Source organism: Equus caballus, chromosome 17 (assembly GCF_041296265.1).
Source record: "Equus caballus isolate H_3958 breed thoroughbred chromosome 17, TB-T2T, whole genome shotgun sequence".
Classification (NCBI taxonomy): Eukaryota; Metazoa; Chordata; class Mammalia; order Perissodactyla; family Equidae; genus Equus; species Equus caballus.
In genome coordinates this window covers 24,621,233-24,645,373 of record NC_091700.1, presented here as the reverse complement: position 1 = coordinate 24,645,373, position 24,141 = coordinate 24,621,233, and the positions used below count along the sequence as shown (strand labels likewise).

Sequence of the window (24,141 nt, the reverse complement as noted above, 5' to 3'; positions counted from 1 at the left end):
ACTTTTTTACATAATTTTAGGAAAATAAAAACGCTGTTCATATTTGACATCCCAATGAGCATTTTACAGGTTATTAAGATAAAACAGATGCAACACTAAGAACAGAAATTTGGTAAAATGACAATCTTGTTATATAATAGCATTTTCCTAGAAGTGTTTTAATTATGTTATTATTAAAATAATGTTTCCTTTGGTTTTTTATTTATTTTTTAAATAGCCATATTGATATATAACATCAATACACACCATAAAATTTACATACAATAAAATCAATCCATTTTAAGTGTACAATTCAATGAATTCAGTAAACTTATAAAGCTAAGCCACCATCACCACAATCTAATTTTAGAACACTTCCATCACTCTAAAAAAAGATTCTTTTCTATTCATAATCATTTTCCATTTCCACCCCCTGATCTAGGAAACCATTATTCTATTTTGTCTCTCTATATTTGCCATTTTGGGATATTTCATATAACTGGAAAAACAGTGTGTTCTTTTGTGACTGGCTTCTTTCACTGCCCACAATGTTTCTGAGGTTCATCCATGTTGTAGCACGTGTTAGTATTTTCATTCCTTCAAACGGCCAAAGAGTATTCCATTGTATGGACATGCCACATTTTGTTTATCCATTCATCAGTTGATGGACATCTGGGTTATTTCCACTTTTGGCTATTGTGAATAATGCTGCTATGAACATTCATGTACAAGTTTTTGTGTGGACATGTGTTTTCATTTCTCTTGGCTAGATACCTAGGAATACAATTTTGGGGTCATATCGTAAGTCTATGTTTAACTTTTTTAAGAAAGTTCCAGACTGTTTTCCAAAATAGTTGCACCATTTTACATTTCCACCAGCAATTTATGAGGGTACAATTTCTCCACATCCTTGCCAACACTTGGCATTGTTTTTCTTTTTGATTCTAGCCATTCCAGTAGATGTGAAGTGGTATCTCATTGTAGTTTTGATTTGAATTTCTCCTTCAATTTTTAAATCCTTAAATTCATTCACTGTCAAGATTTAAAACTTTTTTTTTAAATACATATGGTTTTTTTTTTTAAAGATTTTTGTCTTTTTCTCCCCAAAGTCCCCCGGTACGTAATTGTGTATTTTTAATTGTGGGTCCCTCTAGTTGTGGCATGTGGGACGCTGCCTCAGCGTGGCTTGTTGAGCGGTGCCATGTCTGCACCCAGGATCTGAACCGGTGAAGTCCTGGGCCGCCAAAGTGGAGCACACAAACTTCACCACTCGGCCATGGGGCCGGCCCCTTAAGACGTTATTTTAATGCTTTTTTTTGTCATCACCATTCCATTTTAAATTCAACTATTCAGTTTCCTTGAAAAGGCAGTAACTAAAAAATGTACACAAATTCATAGGCTCCTTGTAAACAAAAGATTCACTCAATCAAAGAAGCCTAGGAAAGTTAAGCCATGCTATAACATGCTTACCAGGTATTACAATAACAGGGCATTAAGAAAAATGAATAAAAACAAGAGAAAATGAGGAAGATTGCTTTTATAACCCAGCTTTAAACCAGATTACAAATAAGGAAATTAAAAAGGTGATAGAAAAAGATTGGTTTGGGATCAGGGAAAATTCAGCCAATACAATTGAATCTGCTGTTGTTCCTAAAAGGCTTATCCAAGTCTTTTCTTTGAATGACACACTTTTACTTTTCATGAGCATGTTTTCTGTTGGTTACTTTAATAGCTAACATTTGTTGAACACCCGCATGCGCCAGGGACTGCATGTGTTTGTATGAGTGTCTGTGTGTGTTTTTTAAATGTTAAAAAACCTATGTGGAAGATACTTTTGTCATCCCCGTATAACAGACGATGACACAGAGGTTTACAGAGAGTAAGTAACTGGACCAGCCACCGAATCAGCTGACCTAAGGCCCCTGGCTCCAGGTCTGCACTCCCAGTTGCTCAGCCTTATTGGCAACCAGCAGTTGGCCACGTGACTCTCCAGACCTCTCTACACTGGGAGAATTCTTCCTTGTCCTGTGTTTTCTTCTCTGACTTTGTTACGTTGTTACATTAACATTAAGGTGTTTCTCAGCGTGGTTTTGACCTTTCATCCATGCTGTCCCCTCTGCCTGGGAAAGCAGTTATCTCCCTTTGGGGCAGCCCCACACGGGTGTGACGAAGCTCCTGCGCAAGCCTTCTGGCCACCCTCTGGGTGTCCAGGAAGCATGCGCCAGCCTGGTCTAACCAGGTTTGGGATAAGACGCAGCTCCTCCTGTAACTCAGAGGCTCTCTCTCCCCCATTCAAGGAGGCAAGTGAGCTAGAGGCCAAGTGTAGAAAGAATAACTTCAAATCCATTCTAATTTGTAAAAAATAAAACTAAATAACTAAAATCCGTGGCAACTTTTGTGACTTAAATGATTATTAATATTAAAAACTTAAGCACACCAGTGCGTCATGACACGATGGTTGAGTGTGAAGGGAGTGCTATAATTTGTCAAAGGCTGTCCATTACAGCCTATAAATGATGCATCGTAGATGCGAGCCACCCACACCTTTTCCTTCATTAGTCCCCATTATTGTCACATGCTCTTACAGTAATAAAGTTGCAATTATACTTACACATGGATCCATTTTAGGATGTCTGTTTTTTTACTGTGAACGTTAAAACCAAAACATTTGACCAAATCAGTCATAAAAATCCATCAATTATGTACAGAAAATTAATGAAGTAGTTAGACTGAATTTTCTACTGCTTTGTGAACTTCCTGTCTTAGAGGCAGCAAGGTCAGCCCAAGGTTACACATGCGATCATTTAATAATCTTGTTGACAATGATGATGATGATTACATGGAGTGTAGGTTGCAATTACAGAGTCTATAATGTAATAACTCATACAAGGAAATCCAAAGACCCAGCTACTCCTTTATGAGACACAGACTTTCTCTGGGATTTTTTTCATCAATTGTTTAGACTTTCTAATTCAATTAGTGTCAATTACTACAGTAGTAAGCATGCTTAGCCAAGGAGTTTGTTTCTATCAAAGATGCCTATCTCAGCAGAGCTTCCCACAGGGGCTTAGAAAGGTTCCTCCTAAAACTGTGATAAAATACCTCATGGTCTCTTGTTAAGTCCTCTCAACTCAAAGCCAGAAAGGAGAAGAAAGCCTCTAAAAGACACGAGACCTGCACGGAGCTCGCACACCTATTCACAGAGAGTCGCTTTCTCTCAAATGGTCAGAGACCATTTGAATAGGCTAGCTGTGTGTTTTACTGCCCACAACGTCAACAAATACTCAGCGTACATTAGAGATACGTGGGCCTCAGGCGACATAAAACTACAGATGACGTAAGAGCTAGCAAAGATGCAGTCCCTGCCTTTAAGCAGCTGACAATGTGGAGGGCAGGAGATGCCGAGTAACTCTATTAGGAGACAAAGAAAAATAAATGCCACAGAAGAAGCAAAAATAAAATGACAGTGGTCCAAGAAAGGGAGAAATTCATTCAGTCAGGCTAAGGGAGGGCTTCAGGGAAGAGGTGGTACCTGGGCTAGGGCTTGAAAGAGGGCTCCGTATTCCGGGCAGTAGGTAGAGCATGGACAGGCATATGGTTAGGGAACACAAGCTAGTCATTTGGCTGCTCGGCAGTGCGGGGTGAAGAGGGAGTCACAGCTGTGAAGATGCTGTCTGGCTGCAATGAACAAAAAGTTACCACGAGAAAATCCACCGAAGAGTTATCGAAAGACAGGAAATGAAGACCGGGGGACCCCACGGGGACTGGCATTAGAAAGGCAGAAATGAAGTCTCCTGCCCCCATTTCTCACAGGGCCCCCACAGGCCCTTGTCTTTCCATGTAGTTCTGTCTAGAGGTCTATTCCATTTTCCTACTTCTCTCTGCAAACCAACTCATCTGCTTGAAGAACTCCAGCCTGCACGTGGCATGGGCTTGTACTGTGAAATAAACAACTCTATAAGCCTTTTTAGCTCAGGCACTGTGTCGGTTAGGAGTAGGTTCAGCTGCAATATAAAAGCTTGTTTCTCACAGTCAAGAAATCCAGAGGCATGGTGTGCCATGGTGTCAGGACTCCGGCTCCTTCTATCTCATTGCTCTACCACGCATGGTTTCCATTTCATGAGCCCCTCATGCTCCAGGATGCTGACCAAGCTCCAGCTATCATGTCTACCTTTCAGCCAGCAGAAAAAAGGAAGGGGAGAAGAGCACACTCTCTTTCTGAGAGAACTTTCTGGAAGTTGCACATATCTGCTTATTTAGAGTGACCGTGTAATAAGCCATCTAAACTGGAACCATCATGAGAGAAGTCTTCACTATTAATAATTATACCAGGATAACAAGCATAAATGAGGACCTTCCCAGAACTTACTGTTATCCCACTTCATATACTCCACTGGCCAGAACTTGGTCATACGGCCAGCCCTATCTGTAAGGGAGTGCACATACTGTCTTTATTCTGGGCAGCTATGTCCCAGCTAAAACCTGGGAAAGAGGAGGATGGACATCCAGTTGGTATCCCTGCCACAAGTACTCTTTGACACCTAACAAATCTCCCAGTTTGAATCTGGAAGTTGTCACAGTCGGTGGACTGGTTTCCTGCAGGTCAGGCCTCTCCCCTGGTCCAGTCAGCTGTGAACAGAAAGAGGGCACGGGGGCAGGACTTCCGGACGGTAAGGCTCCCCTTCCGAGGGCCATGTGCAGGAGCGGAGACTGAGAAAGGGGCTGGGCAGAGCAGACAAACTGACTGACTTGTCAGCTACAATAGGCTATAGACATGCCGCAGAGGGCCATAAACGCCAGAGCGCCACAGCACAACCCAATCCAGCAGGCAGGCCGCAGGAAAAGCTCCAGAAGTGTTTTCAGCAAGAAAATGATGTGAATGGAGCTTTACTCAAACCAGGTTACCCTGGCTGTGGCATGTGGGCTGATCTAGGATAAGATGAGACAGAGAGCCGGAAGGGCCCTTAAGCAACACCTGCGTTTGGCCAGGTGAGATCAAATTTGACGCTGAGCAGAATTTTGGGGGAAGAACTATCAAACTTAGGTAAGCAATTACAGCAACAAGAAAGGGTAGCTAACAGTATAACGGCAAGAGAGGAGTAACACAACCTATGAAAAGTAGAATTGCCAATTCAAAAACTATGACAGTTTGGGCCACACAGTGCAGCGGCATTTAATACAGGTGTGACGGTATTATATACCACCATATAATATGGATAGTCATAATGATATCCCATTCTTCAAAAAAACATTCATTATACCACGTTTCAGAAAGCAATAAAGCTTGTGATACATCATATAAAATACTCTTATTCAAAATGGTAAGAAGTTTGGTGTTCATTTGAGAGGTAAGCTTAGGTATCCAGAAGATTCTCATATACAAATCATCTTATTTCCCAAATAACAACTGAGTCCTCACCCTACCTAAAACAAACACGCTGTCAAATGCAAATTACAGTACAGCACTCAGATGTGTACCTTCCGCTTACCCTGCTCGCCATCGGATAGAAAACAAGGCTTGGAAATCCAAGCCCAGCATTCTAAAACCTCAGCTAAATGAACGCATACAGTCCCTCCAAAAAAGTCAAGCCTCTTATTTATCGTAGAAATGAAGCTAAATAATACATGAGGCCTTCCTATGAGGCAAGACACTCAACATCGGTCAGTCCTGGGTAATCACACCTTTTGAAAGGTGTGAGTTTCCAATCGAAAGGCTCGAGTTTACACGACTCCCTTTTGAAAGACCAATTTCCATAACAATTCAGTCCTTGAACAGAAAATGTGGAGTAACAGAATGACAAGAGTATAAATGACATACACAGAAATCTGTGGCCATCTTTTTTGCTTACATAGAAATACAATAAGCAACTAGTTCTGTCCAATATTACGCTCTAAATTTAAAGAAATGCACATATGGAAACTTAAGAGGCCTCTTTGGTAATTGTGAATAACAACTGGGAAAACTATACTAGAATGGTTGAAAATAAGATACACACAAAGAAGCTTCTAGAAAACTGAGCCTCTGCATTTGACTGCTGAAACATTCCTCCATTTCTAATGGGGATTTTTTTCAACAACCCTCACAAATTATTTTTGACTTAGTCAAGCAGGGAGACTATTTTAAAGCTCCCAATTTGAAAATCATGGAAGCTTTATAATAAGGTTCTCCACCTGCATCTCTTTTTAGGAACACAGTCCTTTATTCCCTAAAGGACGAAAACCTCTAGCATATAAAAACTTTGTTAAGCCGTCACGATCAATAGGGTAAAAAAAAAGAAAAGTTGACAAAGAAGAACCAAATTGCATCTTCGAATAAGTTTTCTCGAAGTTCTTGTTAAAAGCTATAACCTCTGATGTTAACTAAATTTAACCCACTCTGACCCTCACAGTGGCCCTTACTCTTTTCTTTCTTCTGCTTCCTGTGGCTGCTGGAGAAAACCAGCCCAGTCCTTGCAAAAGCGTTCTCTGTGGCACACAAAAGCCCAGCCTTCCTGCTACCCCATCAGGAGGCCCTGCATCGACCGAGGGGTCAGCACCTGTGCGGAAGAGCAGGTGACAGTGGGCTGCCCGCATCCTTCCAGAGCAAGTTGGGAGCGAGTCTACCCTTCAGCGATCACACTGCAGTTCCAGGCATTCAAGCCCCTGAAGTTTGGGTTTTCTTTGTGAACGCAGACTTCACACAAATTAACCTATTGTTGTGCAACTGACTGTAAAATTAGTAGATTTACTGTTGCAAAAAAAAAAGAAAGAAGGAAAACTGAGAGCTTTCACTTCCACTTTGGTGAGGGCACGGATGCATCCCAGGCTGCCAACAAAGCAGCCTTTACAATCTTTGCAGAGGACCCTAGCAACTTTCGGGGGAGAGCAGCCGAACAATGACGGAAACGTACAGTGGAGAGTCTCCCTGTACAGTCAACGTGCAAACTCCACATCGGAGGAACCCTCCAAAATGGGATAATTTGCCTTTAATTCCATTTCCCTCAAAGATATGAAACAGTAAGAATACGAACTTGTTTTATCACTAACATTACATTTGCTGTCAGTACTGCCTTCCTTATACAGCCTCGTAACTAGAAGATCTCATTTGGGTGTTTGAAAACATTACTGAGTTTTATTTAAAATGTAAAACACTAATAACTTGGTCCTGTTTTGCTCTGATTTACACAGTAGTAAACACTGTGTAATGTTTTGTAAGGTTTCTTGTATTAGCTCTTTATATTTCTGCATGATGTCCTATGAGGGTAATGGGAATTATTTTCATTAAGGGTTTCAAAATGACCAAAGTTAACTGAATCACCCCAAAACTCAATCCCTTTGAAATGGAAACACATGGCTCTGTTGTTTTTCCAAAGGAGACTTTTGAACCTGTTTTCTGCTTCACTCAGTTGCAAAAGAGACTTTTCACAGAAGATAAATGGACCTTCTATATATAAATACTCTTTTATTTTGCAGACATGAAAGCTTTTTAAAAAATTCATTACGTCATTCACTTCAGACAAATTTATTTTGCTCATTCACAACCACCATCATGTTTTAATAATTGGGGCCATCATTTTTTGACAAGAGAAATGATTAATCTGGAGTCTAATGTTATGGGAAATCTTACACATGATAAAGAAATTTATTCTGAATCAAATAATAGTTTGAGAGCACATAAAGGGTTTAACACAGATGTGGTCACCAGATGTTCTCCAGCTCCTCTGGGGAACTGGCAGAAGTAGCCACACGAGGGATTTTGGTTACTTAAAGGAAAAGACCCCTAAGTCCTTTAAAACATTGACAGGAGCTCCTGAGGGAGGGCTAAATCTCCTCGCCTGCAGTTTTCTTTCTTTGTTGTTGTTTCTGGATGTTTACGTGTTTGGAATGGATTAATCACAGTTCTGCCTGAGGATAAACGGCAGACACTCGGTGAGGCCACCAGCTTTCTGATGTGATGCTAGCAGACACAGGATTGGGCTGAGAGCATCTCCAGGAGGTTTGTCCTGAGCGACCTCACGCTCAGCCAGAGCTCCCTGCGCACCTTGCTTTCCGTGTCCTTTTTGACAAGTCTGTCAACATAAACTCAGGAGAGCATGGACCCTCTCAACTATTCAAACTGGCTCTGTGATGAGAGGTTGCTGCCATTCAAGACAACTGCTCTCAGCCAGATTTAGTTGGCACTGCATAGATCTGACACATAAGACTTCGGCTCCCCCATTTTAGCAAAACTGCCCTGATAAGAACTTACAACCTAATGGAGGAAGGTGTAGATTAACTACCTATGATCCATTCACAACTATTTGTTGGAGAATATGCTGAATATCTGAACCCACCCAGGCTTTGCCACATCTACGTAACTTCAAAATAAACCTAGGATTTTGATTAGTTTAACATTAGCTTCTTAAAGTAATTGTTGCTGTCATTGTGGCATCATGAAGTCACAGCCTAATGTTAGTAACTTCTTAACGGAATCACCCATAGGATAATTACTTTGTGGAACAGATATATTGAACCTCAACGACCTCGGGCTAAGTAACTGCCTCTTACGAGTCTCCTTGTTCACGTCTCCTTGTTCGGAAGGTTCCCTCCATGCCAGCGGAGAGAGAGGTGACTCTGAAAGATGACAGGCAAGGACAGGGACAAAATATCTCCTTTAATCCTTCATCAGAGCAAAACACCACAATAGGCGTTGTGTGAGAAAATGTGTCATTCAGGGACCAACCATGGAATCTCATCGTGGAAGAAAACGTAGACGTTTTAGAGCCCCCAGGATTTGAATCTTACTGAGTTACACTTTGGTATTTTTCGGTTCGTTTTTTTTGTAAATTATGGGTAGAAACAATAATAATTGGGAAAGCTCTATAGACCTCCGAGAGTCCTCCTCTATGCACATACTGAACCAGATAGTTTACGGCACAGTAACATGACCTCCCCAAACCAAGAAGGATGCCTCCACAAGTAGAGGCCATAAATATAGGGAAGGGTCCTAGGAGGGCCAGTTGCCTGCTTTACCGTCTTTATTCAAGAGTCTGCAAAGTCTGCCGGGACAGAGCTGAGCCCAAGGCAGGCTCTTTAAAAGCTGCCGTGTCCCACTGAGCTGGAGGGCAAAGCAGAGTTCAAGGGAGCAGATGAAAAAAACAGCTTCTCTGAGGGCAGGTCTCTAACGCCCACCCCTTTTCTGTTCCTCTCCTTCCAGGAATACTAAAGCATCTCCTTCTTGTTGAGACATCTGACAACGGCAGTCTAGAAAATCTCCCAAAGCATCTACTCTGGACACTTAGAGATGGGGCTTCAAAGAGGGGCTACAAACTGGATGCTGGCAGGAGCTTGGGCTATGCAAGATCACTGGGTGTGAATTTAATTCACATCCTCATCTTACCAAATTTCAAGTCTTTCCTTTAGCTATTCAAGTCTTCCATCAATTTTACACATTACGCTCAGTATCCTCCCGGACTTGGAACTTGGCTTCGCTCTTCTTTATTCAGCAGCAGAAGGAACATCCGGCATTCAGAGCACCAACTCTGGCACCAGGCTGCCTGGGTCTTTTTATTCTTGATTCTCTACTAGTTGTGTGTCCTTGGGCAAATTACTTAACTTCTTTATGCTTCAGTTCCGTCCTCCGTGAAATGGGGTAACAAGGCTGTCCTGAGGATTCAATGACTCCTATTAGTAAAGCCCTTACCACAGAGCCTGGCAGGCCCGTAGGTAAATGCTATAAACGGCGCACTTAGAAATGCTGCGCACCTACCATTTGCCAAGGTACCGTGCTGGTCACTCTGTCCCCACATCTACACTACACAAACTTGCATCGTGGTATCGAGGAAGAATAAAACGAATCTCTAGTTCTTGTTTAGCTTGGAAAGGATCAACATGCAAACGCTAACCTCGGACTTCGGGTCACACACACGAGCTGCGTCTGGGTTCACTTCACTATTTCAGCCAACATCAGCGCCTCCGTGCCAGACGCCGTGGACGTGATGAGGAAACGGAGCCTCGGTCCTTGCTCCCAAGCAGCTACTTCAGGCTGAACTAGTTTCCTCATCTGTAATAAGGAAGGTAACACCTGATTCGAGCAGTTATTTAATGAGAATAGACAAAGCAGTGTGTTCCGCTGGACTCCAGTGTATAAACGTATTTCCTCCCATGGGATAAACGCGAGTCTTCTCCACTCGGGCGGCTTCGCTGTCACGACTGCAGATCCCCACTCCGCCACCGAGGACCCTCCCACCGGAGAGGAGGCTGGCACCTGAGGGCCCCGGACCACGGACCACAACGGGGCGTCGGCCCTGCCCCAGCGGGTGTGCGCGACCCCCGCAACCCCACGGACAACGGATGAGCGGTTCCCAGCCCCCCAAGCACAACTCCGCTCGAATCTTACCCGCCGGCCCCCTCCGTCTGTCCCGGCGGCCCCGCGCGGTCACCGAGCGCAGTCACCGACGCCGCCGGGGCAACCTCTTAGCGCCCGGCTCCGTCTGCTCACCTGCAAACAGGGGGCAGGGCTCCCCGACGCACAATAATTATAAGACGCTTATGAAACAGTTTATTAAACATGAAATTAAAACAGCGTTTTACTAAACAAAAGACGTTTACGAAACAAGCCTCTGTAAGCCCCAGTGGGCACGTAGAAGCACGGAGGCTGGCGTCAACGTAACGTAACGAGAAGAGCCGCTGACGGTCGCAAGCGCGGCACAGAGTCCGAGACGCCCCTCTAAGCAGCAGGAACTTGCGCGCCCCCCGCACCTTCTGTCGGAGGTATTTATCCCGCCAGCTGGAAAGGCGCTCCTCCCACGTCACCTTTCCTTTAAAAGACGCTGGGCGAAGCCCCGCCCACTACGGAAAGCGAAGGGGTCTCACGGCGGAGCCCGTTTACCGGCTCCTTCTGCCAGACTTTGCTCATCGCCGGCCGGTACAGGTAAAGCTACGGGCGAGGGGCACTGAGCACGCAGCGGGGGAACCTGCGGCGTGAGGACGTAGTCTTGGGGACGTGCCTGTGGAGGAAGCGACATTGCCCTCGGCCGTGTCCCTGGAAGGTCACTGCCACCCATCCCGTCGAGCGGGACGCAGAGAGGCCCCGCAGGCCCTGCCGCGGGTCGGGGACTCAGCCAGGCGCTAAAGCTGACTTCGGGCGCAAGCCGCTGTCCCGGTAGCCCGGAGCCGCTCCTTCAGTCCCCTGGCCCTTCCGCTTCGCCATCCCGGCGCACGTACGCACGCACGCCTTACGTCGCTGGGGCCCTTCTCCAGCCGAGGCGCGCCGCAGGTCCCCTTCCGGGGTGGGCGTGGCCGCCGCCGGTGCACGTGACCGGGTGTGCATTCTCGGAGCGCTCCTGGCCGCTTGGTCCTGGTTTCTGCCCCGGAGCGGGAAGGGCAGACGGGACTGTTGCCTTGCTCCTTGCAGCCCCCGGAGGAAGCTTTGTTGGGGAAGGTCGCTAAGGGATTGTGGGATTTTTCCTTTTCCCCCATTTGTCATTTAGTAGGCTTCATGTATGTATAAGACTCCTGAGAAGTTTTCTCCCTGAAAAGCCGCAGTTCCAAGTCCATGTCACGAGAGGCCTCAGTCTAAGAAAGTAGATAGAGTGGAGAGGGTTCTGGAAAATGAACTACTGTTTATTGTGCCAGGCACAATACAATAAAGGATAAATGAGATTCATTCCCTGCTTCATAGAAATTACCATCTAGTGAAGGAGAGAGACGGTCATAAGGTAATCACAAAATTGTAATTGTAGTAAGTGCCATAAAGGAAAGAAACCCTACTGTGGAAGCATTTAATGTTGAGCTCAACAGTCAGATGGGGGCGGGAGACAGGGAGGAGGGAGGTGTGGCTTAGCTAGGGAGGTAATTAGAAGAATGATAGCAGCAGGCAAGCATCTGGTGTTTCCTAAACCAAGGGGAAGAGCATTTCCAGAATCTGAAAGGCCGTTGTGGCTTCGGCAGGGAAGGAAGTTTGGTATATAACGAGGGTGGAGAGGTGGGAACGGCCTTTTGGCCTCATGGAAGATGTTGGTCGTCGCAGGGCAATTTAAGGTGGAGAGAGCACTGGGGGTGGTGACCGCAGTGCAGAGGCGGGAATTGATTACAGGGTTCAAGTGCGGTGTAGGAGCCTAGGAAGGAGACTAATGGGAATGCAAACAAGAGATGAAAATGTCTTATCCTAGGGCGGTGGCAGTGGGTGTGGAGAGAGGTGGATGGAGTGGAGTGGTATTAGGAAGTAAAATTGATGAGACTTGGTGTTGGATTAGCTGTGAGAGTGAGGGAGGGCAGAAGCAGAAAAGACGACTTGTGGCTCGGGATGGACCATCATGCTGGCCGCTGAGATAGGGCGTTCTGGAAGAGCAGATGACCGTTTAGAAGATTAACGTACAAAAATAAGTCCAACTTTTAATATTGAGTCTAGCTCTGGATGTAAAAGCTTTTTAAAAAATGTTTTCTGGATAGTTATTTCAATAAATAACTGAAAAAGTAAAATAAATGAAAAATTTTATGGCTAAAGAAGTGTGGTTAAGAAATTGGCCAAAGATATATCTTGGCTTTTTCTAGTGTTACAAATCAGTGTTTTCTCAAAGAGCGGGCCTCGGTATAGAGAGTACTTTGTGCTGGTCCTGGAAGAGCAAAGCCAGAGCCAAGGGAGAGTGTCATGATGCAGTCCCCTGGGATCAAGGCTGCACAACTCCAGCTGCAATCGGGCAGGTGGGGCAGTTTGCAGGTCTGCAGGCAGAAGCAAGGACTTTGTGAAGCTCCTTTGGAAGGTGTCAGAGAGGATTCTTAAAGTCCTAGGCATTGGCAAAATTAATTTCACAAGTATTTATTTCACTAGGATCTATGTAACTTCGATCCAGCCTCCCTGGAAAGAATCGGTATCAATAAGAGCTTGTGAATATCAGATGTATAGGAAAGACAGGCAGTACGTGAACACTTTCACGTAAGAGAAGTTATTTTCATCTTTTCAGTCTATGTAATTTCAAAATGCATGCAAGCAGTTTACTTTCGTACAAGATAGGGCCCTCTCATAACCACACATTTAAATCATGTTCCAGGAAGTTGCCTTACAAATACCTTATCAGTACCTCCTAAAGAGGTAATGTGGAATAATGTATCATAAGGGCTACCTGTGAAGAGGTAATGCAGAATACTATATTAGAAAGGGAATGCAGCTGTCCTTTGGAGAATAATTGTTTGGTCTTTTTTGTACAGTAATGTTCACAGCAGCTTTATTTGTAATAGCCAAAAACTAGGAATAGCGTAAGTGTTCATCAACTGGACACTGGATATAAAAATTGCAGTATATGGGGCCACCCTAGTGGTGTAGTGGTCAAATCCGCGCACTCCGCTTCAGCGGCCCCGAGTTTGCAGGTTTGGCTCCCCAGCACGGACCTACACACCACTTATCAAGCCACGGTGTGGCAGGCGTCCCACATATAAAGTAGAGGAAGATGGGCACGGATGTTAGCTCAGGGCCAGTCTTCCTCAGCAAAAAGAGGAGGATTGGCAGTGAATGTTAGCTCAGGACTAATCTTCCTCAAAAAATGAAATAAAAAATAAAAATAAAAATTATGGTATAGTCATATACTGGGACAATTCTCAGAAATAAAAAGGAGCAAACTAATGATACGTGCAACAACATGGATGAATCTCAAAAACATGCTGAGAGGCCTTACAACAGAGAGTACATACTGTTGGATTCCATTTGTATGAAATCATGGAATAGACCCAGATGGAGAAAAATCAGAACAGTCCCTGCTTCTGGATGGGCATGGGGATTGACTTGGAAGAGGCATGAGGGAACTTTCTGGGGTGACGGTAATATTCTGCAGGTTGATAGGAGTTTTATTTACAGAGATGTTTGTACTTGTCAAAACTAATGAATCAAATGATATGCTTAAGATTTGTACATTTCCTTGTATGTAAATTTTTCCTCAAAAGAAAACGACAAGAATTGTAAACAAATATTGAACTCTGGTTAATGATATTCATGCTGAAGTTTTTGAGAATGAAGTTTCCCAATATCTGCAGCTTACTTTGAAGTGTATCAAAACATAAATAAAATGGATGGAAAAAGGAGTAAATGGATGGATAGATAAAGCAGGGAGAGCAACATGTAGAATCTGGGTGAATGGGTATTGGGGTGTCCACTCTACAGTCTTTCATCTTTTCTGTATGTTTAAACATTCTCATAATAGTTGGGGAAAATTGTCCTCAAAGAATATTGTTCATTTTAGACAACCAAAGACTAATGTGAAAATGTAGAGAACACATCTCTAAGCTCACCTGAAATACACAACATGTGGAAGTAGCCACATATTTACTTCATGATTTCCCACTTTATGGCTTAAAATTTAAATCATTTCAATTCCTTATGGAATGCGTGGGTCAAACATTAAAATTCCTCTGTGTTGTGTGCATTGGAATAATGCGATTGATATTTTTTCGTACATTGTCCTAGGAAAGTAAGTGATGATACTGAAGAGGTCCAAGAAGAGAGATGAGACTGAAAGTAGCAGGAGTTGCTAAAAGAGAGAAAATAGAGCACAGAGTCGTCAAGGGGCTTTGGGACATTTGTCAGTTCAGCCTCCAGTCCTTGGAAGATAACGGGATTTTTCAGTGACCCAATCTCAAGGAAATAAGGAACAACAACACAGAAATTACGTGTTTCTTTCCAGAATGTGGAGTCAGCTGTTGAGTTTGAAACTGCTAATAGATGCAGACTCATGCAGCACAGCATGATTTCAAAAAGGTCTGAGTAATCATGGAATCAGAAATGAATATCTCATACTATAAAATTATGCATTTTAAGTAACTGACTTAATTGGCTTTTAAAATATTTTTGGACGTCTCAGAAAGGATAGTCGTGGGAGTATGAGTGATTAAATGTGTGATAAGAACATGAGCATGTTTATTTTAATTTAGACTCCTGGTTCATCCAGCCTATTATTTATTTGACTGAAGTATCAAAGACATTTCATCAGAGAACATGGCTTCCTGTTCTGCATCAACCTCGAAAGGCTAAAGGTAATCCCAGATATGCTAGCTTAAACTGCTTGACCCCACTTATAGTATAATGTTTTCTTACTCACTTTCTTATGTCATCTTTTTCTGGGGGTCCTGATACAGTGGTTCTTAACAGGAGAGGGGCAAGGAAACACCTTATGTTTTGAAAAAGCATCCCCAGATGACATTGCTAGGCCTCCAGTTTCTAAGAACCACTACTCTAAAAGAGACGTGTTAACTTCTAACTGTTAGCAAAAAATTGTACAAGTTCTGCTTCAAACCGAAACCACCACCATTTATGGTGGTGTGACACTTTTAGACTTTGGTTTGATGAAAACTAGATGGAGAAATAAAGGTGATTTACATTACAAAAAAATCAGAATTTTAAATTTGTAAAGTTCCTTAGACATAGGCTTCACTTAGACATAGGCTTGAAACTAATGAAGAGGATATTTTTTAAAGATATATAAAGACACAATGCCAATTTATTAAATTATGGCGAAGTATATAACTTATACAGACTGGAATAATACTGGCATGGCCAGTGAACTTTTTCCTTCCTGTAGGCTGTGGAGTCTTTTTTTAAAAAACTTTTTAATTATTAAAAAAATTTAAACATACAGAGAAGTTGAAAGACTAATAACTAACCACCCATATACCTGGATTCAGCAAATCTTGCGGTAACTGCATTTCTATTTTCTGCCAAACCATTTCAAAGTAAGTGGCAGATGTCATGACACTCTGCCCTAGATACTTCAGCATTCCTTTCCTAAGAATGCCATTTTCACACCTAAGAAAATTAACCACACTTCTCTGATAGTATCTAATCCACCAAGAATCTAATCCATATTTACATTTTCTCCTTTATCTCAACATGTCTTTTTAGTTGCTTTTTTCAAACATACTGCATTTTATAATTCTGTCTCGTTAGTCTTTTATTCAAGAATAGCCTCCCTCCCCTGTCTTTTTATTCCCAGTGGCACTGTTTTTTTTTAAGACGCCAAGCCGCTTGTCACGTCCCGCAGTCTGTATTTGTCAGATTGTTTCCTGTTGGTGTCATCTGATTTGTTCCTCTCTAAGTCTGGTGCTTGTGTTCCTTGACACCGGAAGCTAAGTCTGGAGGTGGAGCAGGTTCAGGTTAAACCTTTTAGGCAGGACTGCTTCACAGAAGGCACCGGACACCTGCCACAGCACAGGAGGCGGCGCGCTGCGGTGTCAGCTTGTCCTGCTGAGATGCTGGGTCTCACCTCTGCTTACGAGGGTGACGCCCAGAGTGTGTTTTTCTTGTTTCAATTTGGAAGTGATCTTTGGGTCACCCTTTGGCACCACATGAGTACCTTGGTTCATCTTCAGCTTTTTACCTCATGATATTTGCATCCATCCTTGCCTGAATCCATGATTTGATTTGCGGTGGCAAAATGGTGGTTTATAAATTGCTTTTACTTTTCTTCTCCATTTATTAGCTGGCATTCTCCTCTAAAGAAGAGCTTTTCTTCATCAACTCGGGACGATTACATGTCTTCTTAAAAAGGTAGGGTAAATGCTTTATTCTTTTTCTTTAATTACTCATTTTCACAGTAAAGAGTTGGGGTAATAGTCACATCCAGTTGTAGCAAATGATCTTTCCTTTTTATAGATTTTTGCATATTCAGAGTGTTGAAATGAATTTCAGTCATTATCCCTTACTGTTTAACTTATCACACGTTTGGCCAGTGGGAGTGTCTTCATGCTACCAAATGATAAATGAAACATCAGCAAACAAAATTACACTACAGGAAAATCTTCCAACTGGATGTTTGATGCTAGAAAGGAGTGATTATTAGTTGGGATAATGTTACTGTGGTTATTAAAAAGATAAAAGAGATCTCCCCTCTTAGAGATGACATACAAAAGTCTTTACTGATAAGATCAGATTTATGTTGAAATAGTTCATGGATGGTTGGGAGGTGGGGGGCATCAACACGAAACAGGTTTGGCCATGTGATGTTAATGAGGAAGCTGAGTGATGGGCGCTTAGGGCTTTCTTACACTAGTCTTTCTGTACATATTTGAGAATTTTCCTAATAAAAAGTTTTTTAATTACTTGAATTTATGTTGATATTTGCAATTCAAATTTAATAGCCACAGGATTTTTCTTAACTTTGGGTTTATATTTTTATCTGTGGAATGCTTATTTTGAAGAAACATATATATCTTCTACTTTGTTCATCTAAAGCCAAAATTTAGCTTCTGTTGAAGCTTAGTTTCTGTTTAAGTCAAGAAGGTGTAAAGCTTTTTAAAATTTGCATAATGGTAAATAACTTTTTTAAAAAACATAGTTATAGTATTTTTCTACCCTTTACCTTTTCTTCTTCTTGGAAAGTGTTTTCAAAGCTTTGAAAAAACTCCACATCATTTTTCTGAAATAGTCTTTATTTTGTAAATAAATACAGTTTTTTATTATTATAAAAAATACTTCCTCCTTATGAAAAACTTGAGAAATAATAAGTAGGAAGAATAGGAAAAGAAATCACTTGTCTTCAACCTCAAATAACCAGAGTTTTCATAAATTTCTTTTCATTTTTTTCTATGCCTAGTTTGTTTGCTTACTTTTAAAAAAAAATCCTAGCTTTTGAATGTTATTTTCCATGTTAATGTGTTGATAATTCGTTGCACGGGCCACGTTAGCTGTCATCCGTAACTGTTCGTTTCGCCCTAACTCAGAGGGAAATTTGAGACTTGGTGCTGCTATTTTCCAGTGATAAATGGGAAAAAGGCCCCTCTGGTCTCTTCAGACTTTACTGCTCTTTTTGGTTTGGGGACTTTCTCCACCAACACATATCTGACTGTTTTTTATTAAACAGTAAGTATCTCAGCTATTTAAAATCCAGTTCGCTCCAGGCTTAGAGCCTTTACAGCATCTGCAGCTGGAGTCCCCAGCCAGTGAATGACTAGAAAGTAACTCATCTCATTCACTCTGGATGAAACATCTGGCCGTAGATCTCACTGAGGTCAGTGGGCATTTGAAATATCAGCTAGAAATGTGAAGAACGTGGCTTTCCGCATTTGTGTGTCTTGGTGGGGAATGCCGCATCTGAAGACCCAGAGGTTAAATGCCAGCGGACACCGACGTCCTTCCTAGCTGTTTCCTTTGGCTCGTGCATTCATTCACTGCGTACATACTGAGCCAGGCTCTCAGCCCAAGTGTTTGGAACCCAGCAGTGAACAAAACGGACAGTTGCATTTTCTCATGAAGCTTATGTTCTTGTGAGGAGAGATTGTGAAGATACGTGTAAACAAACATGTAATATGTCAGGCTGGGGTTTTCTTTAAAAGGCAGGTTAATGGGTTTGAAGGTGATGGGGTGAGCTGTTCGAGTGCACAAGGAAGGCCTCGCCCAGCGGTCCCATCTGAGCAGAGCCCTGCAGTGAGTGAACCATGCAGCTGTGTGAGGGAAGGGAACTTGTGGGTGCAAGGACCCTGGGGAAGGGTGTTTTCTGTGTTTACAAGGAGCAGCAAGGAGCCCAGTGAGGTTGGAACAGAGTGAGCTGGAGAAAGCTGGGAAGATGCTGTGGGCAGAGGTGGGTGGGGCTGGGTCACAGAGGGCCCTGGAGGCCCTTGTCTGGGCTTGCCTTCTACCCTGAGTGAGATGGGAGCCAGTGGGGGTTGTCAGCAGTGGAGGGACGTGATCTCCCTTACACATTTAAAAAGGCTCACGGTGTGCCAGGTGGTAATAAATGACAGGGGGCACGGGCAGGAGCAGGGAGGGCAGTCCGGAGGCCAGTACCGTCATCCAGGAGGGAGGATGGTGTTTCTGGAGCAGGGCGACAGCAGGGGGGAAGGTGAGAAGTGGGTGGATCCGGGATGCTTTTAGAGGTTGAACAATAGGATCTGCTGAGGAATTGCTAAGAGAAGAAGAGTCAAGGATAACTTTGCTTATTTTTGGTCTGAGCAACTGGAAGGACGTGTTGTCATTATATGAGACAGGGAAGACTGAGGGAGGAGCAAGTGTAGGGTGGGAGGTCGAGAATTCAGTTTGGACGTGTTAACCTTAGGGGGACTGTCAGATATCTAAGAGGAGAGGCTGGGTAGGCGTTTAACTCTACAAGTTTGGGATTCACAGGAGAGGTTGGAGCCAGAGCAATAAATGTGGGTATTAGCAAGCTGGGTCAGGGGGGATGTGAGAAGACACACATTCTATCACTTTCTATTCAATTTACTGTGCCTTTTTTCCCTTCACATCAATCATCAACAAGGGCATGAGGGGTGGTGACAGGGGCAGATCAGTGGGTTGTACAGCTGGATGGGATCAAAGCTAGGGACAGTAGGGAATTTCCAGTTTTAACAAACACCCCAGGTGATTCTCCTGCAGGTGGCCCCGGGACCGTTGTTTGGGGAGTGCTACTTAAGGCACCTCATCCTACCCTCTTTCATCTTTGACAAGGCACACCTCTGAGTTCTTCATTTGCTGGTATTTCTCAGCAAACCCTAGATGAGATGACTGCGTCCTCTTGTCCCCCCTTCAGCCTGCATTTCTAAGCTTTACCTAACGTGTGAACGGAAGGAGAGAGACACTCGTTATGGTAGAGAAGCGACTGAAACATCAAAATGCCGCTTACAGTGCAGCGTTCTAACCATGAAGTAAAACCAGCATTGTGGTGTGTGCCTAACGCTCAGTTAACATTTGGTGGTGACGCCTTCCTTACCTTGTGAGCAGTCTACACGGTCTGAGGTCAGCACTCTGAGTACTGTCAGCGCATCTCCTTCCTGAGTCTCAGCTGGTTCGTCCAGTGGGTCAGCCTCCTTCATGCAGAGTCCCCTTTCCCGTGATAGTGCTCCATCGATAGACTGATAAATTGTTAGCAGTTAATTATATTAAAAGTTTATGAATTGGTGTTTATAAATCACCAAGGATTTTATATACTGCATTGTCCTACATAAACCCTCAGGATGTTACTTACTTTTTTTTCCCCTGCTTTTTCTCCCCAAATCCCTCCAGTACACAGTTGTATATTTTAGTTGTGGGTCCTTCTAGTTGTTGCCTGTGGGATGCCACCTCAGCATGGCCTGATGAGCGGTGCTGTGTCCGCGCCCAGGATCCGAACCAGCAAAACCCCGTGCTGCCAAAGCGGAGTACGCAAACTTAACCACTTAGCCACAGGGCCAGCCCCTGATACTTACTTTTGAGGCTGGCACTACAAGATCCATGGGAAATAGAGTCAAATGAGATAATATTGGGGGAAGAAAAAATTGGAAAATGAAAGCACCATGCAAATATGGTTTATTCTAACAATAACTTGTACTGGGAACGGTGCTACCATGAGTTACTGTGACTATGGTCACTTGATAGTCTCTGTTATTGGTATGAATTTCCTATGCATGGATCCGTAACCTTCACAGATGACATAGTACCCACAGCCTCACACATACGCTCCGTGTACCACTATATCAAACCACAGGAATAAATGAGTTTAATCAACTTTTCTCCCTACTTTTTAGGATGGCTGCTGTTTTCCTAAAGAGGTTAACATTACAAATCATAAAGACTGAAAAGAATTACACTAGAAGATGTTTTGGTAAATACATCATGCAAAAGACAGTACCTGCACCATTGTCCCTTATTGCTTCTGCCCCAAGACTGTCCTACCTAATTCGTGCAAAAGCTTTTAGTACTGTTGAAGACACCCAGGATGAAAGAAAAAAGAAAAAAAAGAACGAAACAGCTTTTAGTAATATTGGGAGGAAAATTAATGAGCGAATTATTCATGTACTTGACGAGAAGGGCAATGATTTGGGGAACATGCACCGAGCAAACGTGATTCGACTCATGGACGAGCGAGACCTGAGGCTCGTCAGAAGGAACCCCGGCACAGAGCCTCCGCAGTACCAGCTCATGACGGGAATCCAGATCCACGAAGAACGGCTGCGGCTGAGAGCGAGCGGAAAGGCTAGACCTACGCCTGGTGGGTATTTTGCTGTTTGTTCCCTTAGGACTGCACGTCCACAGCTAAATCCGGCATTTGCCAAGGTGCCTGGGGACAGTGGAGAAGTGAAAAACTGGAAAATTCATGGTTTCATTTCTGTTTCCAGTGTCTTTTTTTCATCTCTCCCTTATTTCCATTCCTTTTTTCTTTTTTCCTTGATGCCCTGTGTCCATCATCTCTTGCTTTAAACCTTTGTTAAATGAGGGAATAACAAGGTAAACACCACCAAAATGATGGGAACTCTTCTCCCCTTGTCCTTAGCTTTGTCTCCTCGGGCCAGGGCAGGCAGAGTAACTGACGGGTGTAATGAAGTGAGGCTCGGAAGAGAGGGATTCAAGTTCTTGTTCCTGTCCTGGGCCACTCATTTATCCTCCTCAATTTTTTTCATCTTTACAGTGGAGGTGTTTGGTTAATTACGTGGAAGCACTTTCTAAACTCTGAAGTGATTCATAGAGCATCTCCGTGCCCAAGTATTTGTTACAGTATTCGTAGTAACACTCATTTACATGTTTTGCCAGTCAGCTTACAAAGGACTTGTCATTTAAACTATAGCCATGAATTGGATATTAAGTGTAGATGTTTGTTTTTCATGATTCCTAATAAGGGCTGATCATTATGAAAATGTTTTAAGGAAAATGCAATGGGACAGGGGCCAGAAGACTGGTCCCAGAGCTGTCACAATGAGGTTGTGTGTCTTGAGAAAATCACACATTTTCTGTGTCTCAGTTTTGTAACACTGAATTTAACTACGAGGATGTTGACTGGAAAACAAAAAATATTCAGAAGAGGCCAACTAGGGTGATAAGGACATCAAACTACGTCACAGAAAAAAACGTTGAACAGCCTGGAGAAGCCACATTGCCGTGTTCAGAGAGTTGAAGGGCTCACGTGTTAAAGGTATTATTTTGTTCTGATACAGAACTAGGACCAACTAGTAGGAGCTGTAAGGAAGCAAGGAGTTGTTAATAAAAGAACTCTTTTTTTAGAAAAATTACATTTATTTTGGAAATTAAAAAGCCTCCAGAAAATATAATAGTAAACACCTGTTACCCACCATCCAAAATGAACAAGTGTTATTGTCATATTTCAGACTTTTTAAATAAAACAAAACATTACAGAAAAGTTGAAGTTCCCTGTGCCCCCTTCTCCTGCTCCATCCTCCCTGCCCTGCTCACTCTGATGCACGCAGGGTATCAATCCAGTCCATGTGTTAAACTCCAGTTACATAGAGAAATATTCATAAACAGTATTTAGGATGATTTTGTATGCATGAAAATCATAAATGGCACACTGTTGTTTTCAAGAACTGTGTTTATATAATAGCTATAGCTATTATAATTACTAAATGACATTTCATCATAGGAATATGCCATAGTTTTGTTAGTCCATTTCCATAGACATTGGGCTTGTTTCCAGTTTGTCATGATTATGAACAATGAGCATATCTGTCAGTGTCTCCTTGTGCGTTCTCCAGATTCTATCGGGCGAATGTCAGTAGCGTGTAAAATTTCTTTCCCTGTGTGCTCACCCACACTTGGTACTGTCAGACTGTGATCTTTGTCATGCCAATGGGTAAGAAACCATATCTTACTGTTCTAACTGGTATTTCCTGTCACCGTTTGAGTTTCCTTTCCCTTGAGTGGCCTATCCATATGCCCTTTTTCTCTACTTTCATGGCTTTTCTTCCTCATTTATAGAGTTCTCTGTTCTGTATGATGCAAAACCTTATCCCAGTTAGATTTCTCACTTTTTGGCCCCTTTTTTTTAATTACCCAGAAGTGTTTTTGATATAGGAAATTATCAACTTTTTCTTAAGAAAATCATTCCCCTAGCCTGAGGTCAAACATATCCTTTTTCCTCTGTTTTAAAGTTGTATTTTTTCACGTTTAGTCAGTTGGTCTGTCTTGGGAGACTTTTCTATGGGTTTCCCACATATGAAAACTCTCAATTGTCCCAGTGCCTTTAATGAGTAGTCTGTCCCTTCCCTTTAAGATAACTGCCTGACAGTCAGGCTTTCCAGAGGCAGAGTGAGTAAATGCAGGACCTGGCGAGCTCCCCCTTGTCTGCCGCAGTCTGATGACCCCACTGTAGCTAGGAGGGCACCGCAAAAGGAGTCAGATGAAGAGCACTTCCCAGATGCTGATGCACATCCCAAAGAAAAATAGGGACAATTATCAGAAAGCTAAATCTGCTCCTTTTATAAAGGACTATTCTTTTGTTGTTCTTTCCTCAAATGACAGTAACATTAAGTGGAAGCATTTCATGTTTAAAGACTTGTCAGGTAAAAAATTGGTACCTTTATGTCTGTCTCTCCTGTTTAAAAAAGTGTTTACTCGTCTGTGAAACTAAAATCAGATGAAAAGACCATTAGGGCGTCGGTGGCAAGCTAAGATTTTATGAAGTGTGGGTGATCAAGTTCAGTGGATAGTAAATAGTCCTGGCACCAAGTCTAACTGTTTCAAACTAGGACCGACCCTGACAAAGGAACTAACGTTTTCTTCAAACATTGGACAACATGATTTGGACACAAAGAGTAAACAGATTCAGCAATGGATTGAGAAAAAATACAAAGTTCAAATTACTATAAAGAAAGGGAAGAATGCAGAAGAGCCAGAAAATAAAATAGTAAGTAAAAGCAGGTATGAGTAACTGCTTGTGTTTTTTGTTTTCTGACCTAAAAATATAATTGTAGAAAATCTGGAAAATGTAAAGGCAAAGAAAAGCATCTGGTAATTCCACCCAGTGGTGCTGGTAGCCTTCCAGTTTGTTTTCAAAAGGCAAGCTTACTGTATCTACATTGCTTTTTCCATTGTAGCATAAATATTTTGCCATGTGAAATATTCTACTTCATAATTTAAGGGCTATATACCATTCTATTTTACAAATTGTAGAATATCTAACATTTAAATAGGAAAACTATAAAGTGCATAGATTCATTTTTTAAAGTTTGTTTCGTTTTCTTAAATGCCTCTGAGGAGCACTGTGTGTGTGTGTTAGTCAAGTTGTCTTCTGGAAAGTGTGTATTAGTTTACAATCCCAGGATAAGTTTATGGAACATGTATTATGCATTTAGACTTCAATAACTTACCAGCAACTGGAAGGCAGCATTAGTCTAAGTGGCTTCAAGCCTGGTTCCACGTTCGAATCACGTAGGCCTAGGTCTCAGCGCAGCCGACCCAGCGTCTCTAGAACCAGGTGTCTGCAGTTTTCCGATCGCCCCAGGTGATTCTGTGTTAGT

At 42.7% G+C, this 24,141-nt stretch overlaps 1 protein-coding gene and 1 long non-coding RNA gene across 6 annotated transcripts in view; one reads left to right on the top strand and one right to left on the bottom strand.

Annotated features, from left to right (window-relative positions):
• Positions 1-8,590: 8,590 nt before the first annotated feature.
• On the bottom strand, positions 8,591-10,750 carry LOC102150128 (uncharacterized). The gene is made up of 3 exons (XR_011427929.1): positions 10,337-10,750; positions 9,843-10,000; positions 8,591-9,603 (listed from the first exon to the last, which is right to left on the bottom strand). It is a non-coding gene; the product is annotated as an uncharacterized lncRNA (long non-coding RNA).
• The window catches only part of MTIF3 (mitochondrial translational initiation factor 3), a 14,721-nt gene continuing 914 nt past the window's right edge, over positions 10,335-24,141 (top strand). Inside the window, exons 1-6 of one of the 5 annotated variants that reach the window (XM_001915024.6) lie at positions 10,335-10,870; positions 14,396-14,686; positions 14,860-14,961; positions 16,404-16,471; positions 20,419-20,882; positions 23,371-23,528. In XM_001915024.6, coding sequence (XP_001915059.3) covers positions 20,420-20,882; positions 23,371-23,528 — 621 coding nt within the window. In that variant the 5' untranslated portion in view covers positions 10,335-10,870; positions 14,396-14,686; positions 14,860-14,961; positions 16,404-16,471; position 20,419. Of the gene's footprint in view, positions 11,658-14,395; positions 14,687-14,859; positions 14,962-16,403; positions 16,472-20,418; positions 20,883-23,370; positions 23,529-24,141 lie in introns of all 5 variants that reach the window. The other 4 variants (XM_023621439.2, XM_014731979.3, XM_023621440.2 and 1 more) reach the window with 4 other exon arrangements.